At 37.0% G+C, this 13,966-nt stretch overlaps 1 protein-coding gene across 4 annotated transcripts in view; it reads left to right on the top strand.

The window, feature by feature from the left end:
- KIF4A (kinesin family member 4A) overlaps nucleotides 1-13,966 on the top strand; it is a 129,089-nt gene that overhangs the window by 86,434 nt on the left and 28,689 nt on the right. For all 4 annotated transcript variants that reach the window (XM_043896291.1, XM_043896292.1, XM_043896295.1 and 1 more), the window contains exons 16-20: nucleotides 558-661; nucleotides 1,951-2,095; nucleotides 4,411-4,521; nucleotides 9,361-9,444; nucleotides 9,905-10,018. In XM_043896291.1, the coding sequence (XP_043752226.1) occupies nucleotides 558-661; nucleotides 1,951-2,095; nucleotides 4,411-4,521; nucleotides 9,361-9,444; nucleotides 9,905-10,018 (558 nt within the window). The remainder of the gene's footprint in view (nucleotides 1-557; nucleotides 662-1,950; nucleotides 2,096-4,410; nucleotides 4,522-9,360; nucleotides 9,445-9,904; nucleotides 10,019-13,966) is intronic.

The raw sequence follows: 13,966 nt of genomic DNA, 5'->3' as shown, positions 1-13,966 counted from the left end.
GAGCCTAGGAATCCAGGATTGTTAGCAGGGGTAATTCATGTAGGCATTCTCTCCCTAGCACATATGAAAATTCTAGACTCCCAGAAGGAAAGCAATGTGCTCAGCATAAGTCATATTGCTTACACAGTCCAAGCATAATGAGCCACTCTTAACAGTTAGGAAATTGTGGGAATCCTACCAAAATCCAAGTTCCCAGACTTGAACCTAGGTCCAACTTGCAAGCAGATCTGTTTTTAAGACTGATAAGTCTCAGATCTGCCACATTAGCTCTTTTTTACACAGAAACTAAGGCTAAAAGAGATGAAATGGCTTTCCTTAAGTTATTTACATAGAGTATGCTGGACTCAAGGTTCAAATCTAGGCCTTTGGATTCCAGGTTGGTACTTTTCCTTCCCACTACATAACTTTAATCTCCATCAAATCAAGTAGAAATGTTTTCAGTGTGCAACTGAAGTGGTAGAAATTGAATGCATAGCTCCTTAAGATGTGAAATGTTGAAATGATTTTCTTCCTTTACCTTGTAATACTTTCTTTCTCTCAACCTATAACATTTCTAGGATAACATAAAAAATCTAGAATTGGAAGTCATCAATCTACAAAAGGAAAAAGAAGAATTGGTTCTTGAACTTCAAACAGCAAAGAAGGATGTCAACCAAGCCAAGTAAGAAAAAAGTCAACAAATACTATTTCACATTCCTAACTGTCTGTGAAGAGTTGTAGAGGAAATAGAAAAGTAAAAGAGCTATTTCCTGCCCTTAGAGGATTTAAACCTAATTATGGAGAGGAGACCTAAAACAAAAGAAAATTAAGGAATTGAGATTTTAAATAACATTTCATGGTGACAGTAAAAGAATACCATAACACAGCATGTGATTAGTAGCCAAATAAATTTCTTAGGCAGTAATTGCTTTCAGAGTTCAGAGGCAGAAGATATCAGTTCAGGGAGGCATAATCAAGGAAGGCTTTATAAGAAGTTTGCATTTGAAAATTAAACAGAATAAAAATAAAGAAGTTAGCATTTGAGCTAGATTTTGAAAGATTATCAGACCTACCAGACCAGCAGTTTCTTGGTCCCCATGCTGATGGTAAATTAGTTTGTGAATAGAATTAATATTCAGGCTAGTAAATGAAAAATCAATCTAGCCATCCCTTAGTCAGTTAAGAATAAAGCCAAGACAAATTACTGTCCCTTAGACCTTTGCCTTATTGGCTATTCTACCTTCTTTTTACTCAGTGATTGTATTATATTTCAATATAGTATTCAAAGTTCACGTTCTTAGAAGTTATGTTGAATGTTTGCTTTCTATCTCAAACTTGTGTAACAATCCTCAGAATTATTCCTTATAACTAAAGTGAAGTGAAATGCTTTTAAAGAACCATCCTTTTAACACAAAGTGGCGGTGGCGGGCGGGGGTGGGGGTAGTTGAGACAACTGCGTAGTTATATGCTCAAAAAATTTCCTTTACTCTTTGTATTAAGTTCTAATTTTTGAGACAGTTGTAGTTTTTGGGGTAGTATTCATTTTTTTAAATTTCTATTTAGGCTGTGCCAGGTGTTTGTTGCTGTGCATGGGCTTTCTCTAATTGCAGTGAGTGGGGAGTACTCTCTAGTTGCAGTGCCTGGACTTCTCTTGTTACGGAGCACAGGCTCTAGGGTGTGCTGGCTTTGGTAGTTGTGGCAAGTGGACTCAGTGGTTGTGGGGCATGGGCTTGGTAGCCCCAAGGCATGTAGAATCTTCCCAGACCAGGAATTGAACCCCTGTCCCAGCATTGGCAGGCGGATTCTTATCCACTGAACTACCAGGGAAGTCCAGTCTTCCTTATTTAAGATGGCTATATGACTGGTCACCTATATTATATATATCAAGGTTGTAAACCTGGGAGTCTAATATATCCTTTGAAATCAGACTTTGCTCCTGCTAGTCCTTATTCCTACAAAATCTGTGTTTAGGTTGAGTGAGCGCCGCCGGAAACGTCTCCAGGAGCTAGAGGGTCAAATAGCTGATCTGAAGAAGAAACTGAATGAACAGTCTAAACTTCTGAAGCTGAAAGAATCCACAGAGCATACCGTCTCCAAACTGAACCAGGAAATACGAGTAATAAACTCTCATCCTTGCATTTACCCTGTAGAAACTTAACAACCATAGGCGTTCTATTAGAATTATACTACAGAGGTGTTTTCAAGTGAGTAAGTAGCTTGAATCTCTACAAATGTCCTTTTTGTAAGGACATTGTGATAGTAGTCATTTAGAATTTGAATAACAAAACTCAGTTTTGACATTCAGAATTTTAATGTTAGATTCTCTGAAACCAAAGGGCAAGGATACCTTAATATTTAGTGGTGATATTTTGACCACTTTCCATGATCATGTGGAATAATTCTGCAAAGCGATTACAGAATGAATGACACCTAGAGAAAATTTTTGGTCACTGATGTTTGACTTCTGACATCTACAGAGTGGTGGTTACAGATCTTTGTACTGAACCTATTTGAATACAGTAGTTGCTCAGTAGATTTGTCCTTGAGACTTAGTAGATACTTCCTTGAAATTTCATTTATATGCAGTGAATTTAGAGCTGGTTTTAGCTTGTAGGTACATTTTTTATACAAAAATGATCTTAATGACCCAGGCAACCACAATGGTATAATCACTCAACTACAGCCAGACATCCTGGAATGCAAAGTCAAGTGGGCAAATGAGCAAAGCTATGAGCAAAGCTAGTGGTGGTGATAGACTTTCAGCTGAGCTACTTCAAATCCTCAAATATAATGCTGTGAAAGTGCTGTACTCTGTATGCCAGCAAATTTGGAAAACTCAGCAGTGGCCACAGGACTGGAAAAAGTCAGTTTTCATTCCAATCCCAAAGAAAGGCAATGCCAAAGAATATTCAAACTACCACACAATTGCACTCATCTCACACGCTAGCAAAGTAATGCTCAAAATTCTCCAAGCAAGGCTTCAACAGTACATGAACTTCCAGATGTTCAAGCTGGATTTAGAAAAGACAGAGGACTCAGGGATCAAATTGCCAACATCCCTTGGATCACAGAAAAAGCAAGAGAGTTCCAGAAAAACATCTACTTCTGCTTCATTGACTATGCTAAATCCTTTGAATGTATGGATCACCACAAACTGTGGAAAATTCTTCAAGAGATGGGAATACCAGACCACCTTACCCGCCTCCTGAGAAATCTGTATGCTGGTCAAAAAGTAACAGTTAGAGCTGGACATGGAACAACAGACTGGTTCCAAATTGGGAAAGGAGCATGTCAAGGCTGTATATTGTCACCTTGCTTATTTAATTTATATGCAGAGTACATCATGAGAAGTGCTGGGCTGGAAGAAGCACAAGCTGGAATCAAGATTGCCGGGAGAAATATCAATAGCCTCAGATATGCAGATGACACCATCCTTATGGCAGAAATCGAAGAGGAACTAAAGAACCTCTTGATGACGATGACAGAGGAGAGTGAAAAAGCTGGCTTAAAACTCAGCATTCAGAAAACGAAGATCATGGCATCCAGTCCCATCACTTCATGGCACTTTGTTTTCATGGGAAAACAAAGGAAACAATGAGAGACTTTATTTTGGGGGGCTCCAAAATCACGAGATGGTGACTGCAGCAATGAAATTGAAAGACACTTGCTCCTTGGAAGAAAAGCTATGACCAACCTAGACAGCATATTAAAAAGTAGAGATATTACCTTCCGGACAAAGGTTCATCTAGTCAAAGCTATGGTTTTTCCAGTAGTCATGTATGGATGTGAGAGTTCGACCTTAAAGAAAGCTGAGTGACGAAGAATTGATGCTTTTCAGCTGTGGTGTTGGAGAAGACTCTTGAGAGTCCCCTGGACTGCAAGGAGATCCAACCAGTCCATCCTCAAGGAAGTCAGTTCTGAATGTTCATTGGAAGGACTGATGCTGAAGCCAAAGTTCCAATACTTTGTGAGTATATCTGATACTCCAATATCAGCTCCACCTGATGCGAAGAACTGACTCTTTAGAAAAGACCCTGTTGCTGGGAAAGATTGAAGGCAGGAGGAGAAGTAGACGACAGAGGATGAGATGGTTGGATGGCATCACCGACTCGATGGACATGAATTTGAGCTAACTCCAGAAGTTGGTGAAGAACAAAGAAGCCTGGCATGCTGCAGTCCATGGGGTCACAAAGAGTTGGACAGGACTGAGTGACTGATCTATTTTTTTCTATTATTTGTTCAGAGTGTTCATTTGTATAGTCTATACTTGGAAACCGTGTGCAAGCATAGTAAGGAGTATTGCAAACATAATCAGAAAATCTGTTGGCAAACTTTTCAGCTCAGCTCTGGATTTTCTCTCCTGAATGGTTAGTCTATCAGCCCAGAATAAATGCAGATGACTACTACTTGTGCTAATTTTTGTTTTCATAGGTGATAAAAAACCAGCGGGTCCAGTTAATGCGTCAGATGAAAGAGGATGCAGAGAGGTTTAGACAATGGAAGCAACAAAAAGACAAAGAAGTAATCCAGTTAAAAGAACGAGTAAGTAACTGCAACTTCTCAGAGTCCTACCTAATGAACCATTTTCTGGGCTGGCTAGCATTAAAGCCTCTCTTCAAACAACTGGATCTCTAAATATATGATACATTCATGAATTTAACATGAATTTTTTAAACGTCTACTATTTGCAAGGTACTATCCACTAGATACCATGGAAAATAGAAAGATGAGTAGTATACGTGTTCTGCCCTTGAAGAATGTCTTATCTACAAAGAGTGGTAGAATATAATTTCTAAAGGTGGTGGTAGTTTTATTTTTTAACTGAGCATTATTAAAGAAATCTATTGCAAAAAGAGAATATCTTGTCTAAATGGGAAAGTGAGACATAAGCATGGTTTTCTTCAACAAGTTAGTGTTCCAATATATTAATTTGAGAGTGATAATGAAGTTTATATAATATTTGTATGTAATGTAGTACCAGGGAGGATAACAATTAGGAAAGCAAAAAATAATAAAAATCATTTTTTATTTTTTAAAAAATTTGTTTACTTTATAAAAAAATGTTTATTTTTGGCTGGCAGGGGTTGCTTTGCAGTGTTGTATTGGTTTCTGCCTTGTATCCTCATTGGTCAGCCATGGGTATACATATGTCACCTCCCTCTTGAACCTTCCTCCCGCCTCCCATTTTCTTATTGTTGTTCTGACATCCAGCAAGGTTCAGCCCAAGTGGTTACCAAATATATACACTGGAGACTAATTAGAAAAGAAAATGTTTAAGAAAAAGAGTGTACCATTTTTTTTTAAGTTTTATTTAAAAATATTTTTAAATTAAAATATTTCTAAAGTAATTAAAAATTATTTAGAAGGTTTAAAAAACTCATGGAATTTTTCAAAGGTCTGAAAACAGTTCATTATAATATTATCAGTTGTCATATCTTTTTATAAGAATAAACAAAAAAATTAAAACCATAAAAAATTAAGCATAGTTTTCTAAAAAAAATTTAAAAAAAATTAAGCATAGTTTTCTTCAATACAAGAAATAAAGAGATTTGTACTTTACAAATAGTCTAAAATGCCAATTTAATTAAGAAAGGGGGGCTTCCCTGGTGGTCCAATGGCTAAGGCTCCGAGCTCCCAACACAGGGGGCCTGGGTTCGACCCCTGATCAGGGAACTATATCCCATATGCCATAACTGAAGATCCTGCATGCCTCACCTAAGACTTGACACAGCCAAATAAATAAATAAATATTTAAAAAAAAAAAAAAGAAAGGGTACCACACTTCTAGTTGGACTAAAAAGATGATAACTGAAAAGGCCTTGAACAATAGGAAGGATTTTGACAGAGGTAAATACCAGCATTCCAGATAAATGGAAGAACAGGAATGAAGACACAGAGATGACAGCTTTGTCCGAATTTTCAAGGAATAGCATATGATCCATGTTGGATGAAGGATAGTCAGAGCAGATTTCATTGAAAGACAAGTTGAAGCTGGACTGTTAAAGATTCAGGAAATTTGAAATTTATTTTGTTAGTGTAAAGACTTTTAGGGTTTTTGAGAAACAAAGTAATATCAGCAAAGTACTGCTTTCTAAGTTACATCTGGGATTCAGGTGTTAAACAAACTAAAGTATTGGGAATCTAGAGGCCAGAACACAAGCAGATATTGCATCATCCAGAAAGATAATAGCGACCTGAATTAGAGTAGTAGCAGTGATCTTGGAAAGCACAGGAAAGGACATTAATTTGGGATCATTTTTAGAACAGGCCAGAATGTGATATGTTGAGTCAAGAAATGAGATAAATGTTTTAGGAATGGTGGCATGAGGAGCTTTGTGGACTCTCTTCCCAGCAAAAGAAGTGCAACTGGTGACATGTATAAAAACAACTATTAAAAAGTCTCTGGAATTGTCTTAAGGGCATACAGGAAGTAAATGCTCATTCCAGGAAATCTATTTAATCTCAATAAGAACATCAAAGAGTCTGTAGCCTTTGAGCCTCGAACAACTCCCTCCCTCCTCCCCAACAGCTCCGTTTTGCTGAAGCTTTTTTTTTTTTGAGTATGAGCAGCCAAGAGGTCTGGGGATCCCTTCTTCCATCTCACCCCCATGCACAGCGTGGAAACTCTACCTCTGCTGCAAAAGACCACAACTACTGGGGTCTGACTATCCTAACCCCTCTAATCATAGGATGTAGGTTCCATGTCAAGAGAGGCAAACCAAGAAAAATAGGGTATGCTGCCCCTGCTCAGCATCCTAATCCTAGAACAGAGATGTCACTCAGAGAAGTGGGCTGCTGTCCCACCAGGTCCTAAACAGTGGTACAGATGGTTCTGCCCAGGGGGAGAGGCAGGCCATAGGAATGCAGTTCTCCCTAAGGGGACTGACTTTATTTGGCAACAGAATCTGGGGAAGTTAAAACCTAAAGGTGCTGTCAAAAACAATGGAAATTTTGGTAGTGAGTAATTAGGAGACTGGTAGCTCATGAGAACAATAAGTGAAACAACAGTCAAAATATTCTAAGATCTAATGACTGAAAACTTTCTATATTTGATTTAAAAAAACATTAATCTATACATCTAAGAAGCTCAATCAACTACAAGTAGGATAAATTTACAGAGATCCACACCCAAGACACATCATGTCCTAATGTTGAAAGACAAAGACAAAAAACTTAAAAGCAGGTGGGAGGGGGGATCGGGATTGGGAATACATGTAAATCCATGGCTGATTCATATCAGTGTATGACAAAACCCACTGGAAAAAAAATAATAATAATAAAAAATAAAAATAAAAAAAAACTTAAAAGCAGCAAAATAAAATGACTCATCACATACAGAGAAACCCCAATAAAATTAACAGCTGAATTCTCATCAGATCAGGAACAAGACAAGGGCATCTACTCTCATCACTTCTATTCAACATTGTCCTGGAGGTTCTAGCCAGGACACTTAGGCAAGTAAGATATATGAAAGGCATCTAGATTGAAAAGGAAAAGGCAAAACTATCTCTGTTAGAGATGACATGATCTTGTATATAGAAAATCCTAGAGAATCAACTGAAAACTGTTAAAACAAATACATGAGCAGCAGGGTTGCAGGATATAAGTTCAATGCACAAAATATGGTTATATTGCTCTTCACTAACAACTAACAATTTGAAAATGAAATTAAGACAATTCCATTTATAATGACATCAATAAGAATAAAATACTTAGGAATAAGCTTAACAAAACAAGTGTAAGACTTGTATACTAAAAACTACAAAACATCCTTTGAAGATCTAAGTGAAAAGAACAATAACCCATGCTCATGAGTGGGAAGACAATATTAAGTTGGAATACCCCAAGATTGATCTACAGATTCAACACAATCCCAACCAAATTTTGTCTAGCTCATTTATAGAAATTCACATGTTTATCCTAAAATTCATATGGAAATGCAAGTGACCCAGAATAGTCATAACAATCTTGAAAGAGAAGAAACTTGAAAATATGGCATTTCCTGATTCCAACAAATCCATGACCTTACATAGTTATCTTTTATTTTCAGTGTGAGAACACTTAAGATCTACTCTCTTAGCAGATTTAAGTATACAATATAGTATTCTTAACTATAGGTACTTTGTTATACACTATAACTAAAAGTTTATACCCTTTGACCAACCTTTTCCCATTTTCTTCACGCCTCCCCCTCAGTCTCTGATAACTACCGTTCTACTCTCTGGTTATATGAGTTCAACTTTTTTAGATTCTGCATATAAGTGAGAGGGCTTCCCAGGTGGCGCTAGTGGTAAAGAACCTGCCTGACAATGCAGGAGACGTGGGATCGATCCCTGGGTTGGGAAGATCCCCTGAAAGAGAGCATGGCAACCCACTCCAGTATTCTTGCCTGGAAAATCCCATGAACAGAGAGGCCTACTAGGCTGCAGTCCATAGGGTCACAAAGAGTCAGACACGACTGAAACGACTTAGCACATATAAGTGAGATCATATAGTATTTGTTTTTCTCAGTCTGGTTTATTTCATTTACCATAATAACTTCCAGGTTCATCCACGTTGTTTCAAATGGCAGGATTTCCTTCTTGTTTGTGAATGAATAATATTCCATTATGTATACAATTGACCCTTGAACAAAGTGGATTTGAACTTCATGGGTCAACTTACACATGAAATTTTTTTCAATAGTAAATACTACGCTACTATACCATTCAGGGGCTTCCCAGGTGGTGCTAGTGGTAAGAAACCCACCTCCCAATGCAGAAGACATAAAAGACATTCGATCCCTGGATCAGGAAGATCCCCTGGAGGAGAGCATGGCAACCCACTCCAGTATTTTTGTCTGGAGAATCCCATGGATAAGAGGAGTCTGGCGGACTACAGTCCATAGTGTCACAAAGAGTAGGACATGACTGAAGCGACTTAGCACACATGCACTATACTATCCACAATTGGTTGAATGTATGGATGCCGGACCACAGATATGGAGGGCCAACTGTAAAGTTACACACGAATTTTCGATTGCATGAGAGTTGGCACCCCTAACCTTGTGTTGTTCAGGCATCAATATATTCCACATTTTCTTTATCCATTCGTTTGTCAACAACTTATGTCAACTTAGGTAATTTCCATAGCTTGGTTATTGTGAATAATGCTGCAATGAATATGGGAATGCAGGTATCTCTTCAAGATACTGATTTCATTTCCTTTGCATGTATACTCAGTAGTGAGATTATCAGATCATATGGTCTTTCTATTTTTTTTAAGGAATTTTCATTCTGTTTTCCATAATGACTGTACTGTTGAAAGACTCTTCAGTTACATTATAAGGTTTTATTTTAACTAGCTGAATAACAATTTAAAATCTGACTCTCTTCTTCTTAGGACCGCAAGAGGCAATATGAACTGCTCAAACTTGAAAGAAACTTCCAGAAACAGTCTAATGTGCTCAGACGTAAAACTGAGGAGGTAAGAAAATCCAATCTGCTAGGTCAAGTGTATTATCACTTTCAGGCTTAGATGCTGGCAGAATAGCATCCCTTAAATAAGCCAGTGTCCTGAGAAACCATGGATACCAATCTTGACAGCAATTTGAGTCTTGATGCCTGTTGGTCTTAAACTGTGAGCATAAAACCTGCTGAAAATGGCACTATTCAAATAAGGATTTTTTTCCTGATTGGACTTGCTTCTTTACCAAAAAAAAAAGGTAATATTGATATGTGACATTTCTAGATACTATCAGTCTGCAGTACTTCCTTGAAATGTGTACCTCCCCTAGGCTCTTAAGCCATAACCAGTGTTATGTACATGGGGACTTAGAAATGTGGTTCCTATAGAATTCAGACCCATAGAATTTTTATGCTAGAAGTGAGAATGTTCTTCTTTCACACCCTTTAATTCAACATTACTATGAACCATTTTTATTTAGGCAGCAGCTGCCAACAAGCGTCTCAAGGATGCTCTCCAAAAACAGCGAGAGGTCGCAGATAAGCGGAAAGAGTCTCAGAGTCGTGGAATGGAAGGCACTGCAGCTCGGGTGAAGGTATGGACAGCTCGAGCCACCATTTGTCTTATGTACACTGGGAATAGGGAAAAATGGGAAGTTGCTTTCTTTTTATTTAGAAGTAAACACTACAAAATCTGAAGTTCTACCTGAAAACCTTATTTCCCAATGATATGATTACCTCCAAATGGTTGTTAAAGAGCAGGAGTAGTGAACTCTTTCTGTAAGTTTTGACACAGATATACACCTTTAAATCATCACCACAATCAAGATAATGTCAGTGTCCATCAGGAACAAAACTTACTTTGTCCACTTTTGTAATCCCTCCCTCCCCTACCCAATCTCCCTCTACCCCCCATCTCCAGGCATCCATTAATCTGCTTTCTGTCACTAGATTTTCTATGTAGGTGATCATGTCATCTGCACATAGGGACAATTTTATTTATCCTTGCCCACTCTGTATGCCCTAAAAAAAAGCCTTTCTTACTTAATTGTACTTGCTAGAACCTCTAGTAAAACACTAGTAGAATAGATAAAAAGAGGATATCCTTGCTTTGTTCCTAATTTTAGAAGGATAGCTTTCAATCTTTCACCATTAAGTATATTAGCTATAGGTTTTTGTATCAGGTTGAATAAGTTTTTGTCTATTCCTAGCTTGCTGAAAGTTTTTTATCATGACTAGATGTTGGGTTTTTCCAAAAGGTTTTTTCTGAATCCTCTTGAGATGATCTTATGATTTGTTTTTACTCAGTATGGCAAATGGCATTGATTTTTTTCCAATTTATTTTATTAAGATATAACTGACATATAGTAAGATTTACCCTTTTTGGTGTAGTATAGTTCTGTAAGTTTTAACATCATATATAATGTTAAAACTGGTTATTATCAAAATATAGAATAGTTATCCCCTCCAAATTGCCCTGTAACACTTTGTAGCCATCTCGCACATCCATCCCCAGCCTTTCATAAACAGTGATTTGCATTCTGTCATTATTGTTTTCACTTTGCATTGTATCGATGTCATATAACTGGAAACATACAGTATGACTTCTTTCACTTAGAATAAGGCATTTGAAATTCATCCATGTGTGTCTGTGCATACTCAGTCATGTCCAGCTCTTTGCGACCCCATGGACTGTAGCCTGCCAGGCTCCTCTGTCCATGAGATTTTGCAGGCAAGAATACTAGAGTGGGTTGCCATTTCCTCCTCCAGGGGATTTTCCCCACCCAGGGATTGAACCCGCATATCCTGTGTCTCCTGCATTGGCAGGTGGATTCTTTACCACTGAGCCACAAGGGAAGCTCATCCATGCTGTTGCCTATATTATTCCATTGTATGGATGTTCCTTTATCTATTCACCTGTTAAATGTTATCTTGGAGTCGTTTTTCTCCTAGTTTTTGGTGCTCATGAATAAAGCGGTTATAAAAACATTCTCATACAGGTTTCTATATAACAAAGGAAGTCAGTCATTCACTTGGGTAAATACCTAAGAGTGAGATTGCTTGGTCATATGGTAAGTGTGACGATATGATAAGTGTGACAGGGAAGCCTGGCGTGCTGCAGTCCATGGTGTCGCAAAGAGGCAGACACAACTTAGCGACTGAACAGCAACAACAATGTAAGTGTGTATTTAACTTTACAAGAAACTGCCAAATTATTTATCTAGTTGTTCAGTGCTAGTATATAGAAATGCAATTGACTTTTGTATATTAATTTTTATCTTCTGACTTTATTAGTTTTGTAGCTATTTTTAGGTTCTTTGGGACTTTCTATATAGATAATCATGCCATCCATAAATACAGTTTTATTTCTTCTTTTATAATATATATATCTTTTATTTATTTTACTTGCCCTATTGCATTGGCTAGGACATTCAGGATGATATTGAATAGGAGAAATGACAGTAGAAACCCTTCTGTTCCTGATCTCAGGGGAACAATATTCAGTCTTTACCACTAAGTGTGATATTAGCTGTAGGTTTTTCGTAGAGGTCCTTTATCAGCTTGAGAATGTTCTTATCTGTTCTTAGTTTGCTGTGAGTTCTTATCTTGAATGGATATCATTTTTTTTTTTTTTGGCTACACCACGCAGTTTGCAAGATCTTAATTCCCCAACCAGGGATCAAACCCCGTGGATATAAATTTTGCCAAACACTTTTTGTGTCAAGTTTGTTGATTTGGTGAATGATTTCAATGTTCAAATATCGAGTCAGCCTTCAGTCTTTGAATAAACTCCACTTAGTGGGGATATATCATCCTTTTTATGTATTGTTGAGCTCGTGTGTGCCTGTGTGTATGCTCAGTTGCTTCAGTTGTGTTCGACTCTTTGTGACCCTATGGACTGTAGCCCACCAGGCTTCTCTGTCCTTGGGATACTCCAGGCAAAAATACTGGAGTGGGTTGCCATGCCCTCCTCCAGGGATATCTTCCTGACTCAGGGATTGAACCGGGATCCCCTGCATTGCAAGCAGATTCTTTACCGCTAAGCCAGCAGGAAAGCGCCATTGTTGAGTTCAACAATGTATAAAATTAAAATCTTGCTAAAATAAAAATTGTGTGTACAATTTTTATATCTGTATTCTTGAGGGACATTGGTCTGTTGTTTTCTTATAATGTCTTTGTCTGGTTTTGGTATCAAGGCCTCCTAGAATAAGTGAGAAAGTATTGCCTCCTCTTCAATTGTCTGGAAGAGTTTGTATAGAACTAATATTGTTTCTTCCTTACAAGTTTTGTACAATTCACAAGTTAAGCCATCTAGGCCTGAAGGATGTTTCTGTTAGTTGTTGCTTTGGGTCAGAGGAGGGGTTAACTATAATTCAGTTTTTTAAATAGATATAGGGTTGTTCAAGTTATATATTTTCTCTTGAGTGAGCTTTGGTAGTTTGTGTGTTTGACATGAATAACTTCATGCCAAACACATGAATGAATGACTCATAAAGGCATGAAGTTATTCATAATATTCCCTTATTACCCTCCTAATATCTGTAAAAGCTGTAGTAATGTTCTCTATCTCATTCATATTATTGATATTTTGTGTCTTTTCTCCTTTTTCTTGATTAGTTTGGCTAAGGTTTAGCAAAGAATCAGTTCATTCTTACAAATGGTTAAAATAGTAAGCTTTATGTTATGTATATTTTACCATAGTTAAAAAAAACTATCCCCAAAACCCCAGTTCATTAATTTCTAATCTGATCTTTATTATTTCCTTATTTCTGCTTTGGATTTAATTGGCTTTTTTTAAGTTTCTTGAGGTAGAACCTGAGGTCATTGATTTGAGTTCTTTTCTAATATAAACATTTAGTGCTATAAATTTCCCCTTTAATACTCCTTTAATGAAATCTAAAGGATGTTATTTAGTTTCCAAATATTAGGGGATTTTTTCCAAATATCTTTCTGTTGTGATTTCTAATTTAATTCCATTGTGGTTACAGAATATACTTTTTATGACTTGAATTCCCTTGAATTTATTGAGATATATTATGACCTAGAATATGGTCAGTCTTGGCAAATGTTCACACTATGTGTACTTGAGAATGTATATTCTGCTATAGTTGGATAGAGTGTCCTACAAATGTCAATCATGTCAATTTGATAGATTGTGCGGTTCATTTCTACTGTTTCCTTGCTGATTTTCTGCCTACTTGTTTTATCAATTACTTAGAAATGGGTATTGAAATCTTCAACTAGAATTATGGATTTTTTTTTCTTCTTATAGTTCCATATATTTTGAAGCTCTATTATTAGGGGCATAAACATTTAAGATTAATTGATCCCTTTATTATTATAAAATGATCTTTTTTATTCCTGGCAATATTCTTTGTTCTGAGATCTACTTTTTCTGATAATAAGTCCATCAAGCTTTCTTTTAATGTTAGCATGGTATATTTTTTTTTAATCCTTTTAGCTTTAACCTCTTTGTGCCTTCTTTGTTTTGTTTTCAGTTTATTTTGATGGCAGTGTGTCTTCATTGCTGTGCACAAACTTTC

Source organism: Cervus elaphus, chromosome X (assembly GCF_910594005.1).
Source record: "Cervus elaphus chromosome X, mCerEla1.1, whole genome shotgun sequence".
NCBI lineage: Eukaryota > Metazoa > Chordata > Mammalia > Artiodactyla > Cervidae > Cervus > Cervus elaphus.
Note: the sequence above shows the minus strand (reverse complement) of the source record. Positions and strands in the feature narration are given on the sequence as shown.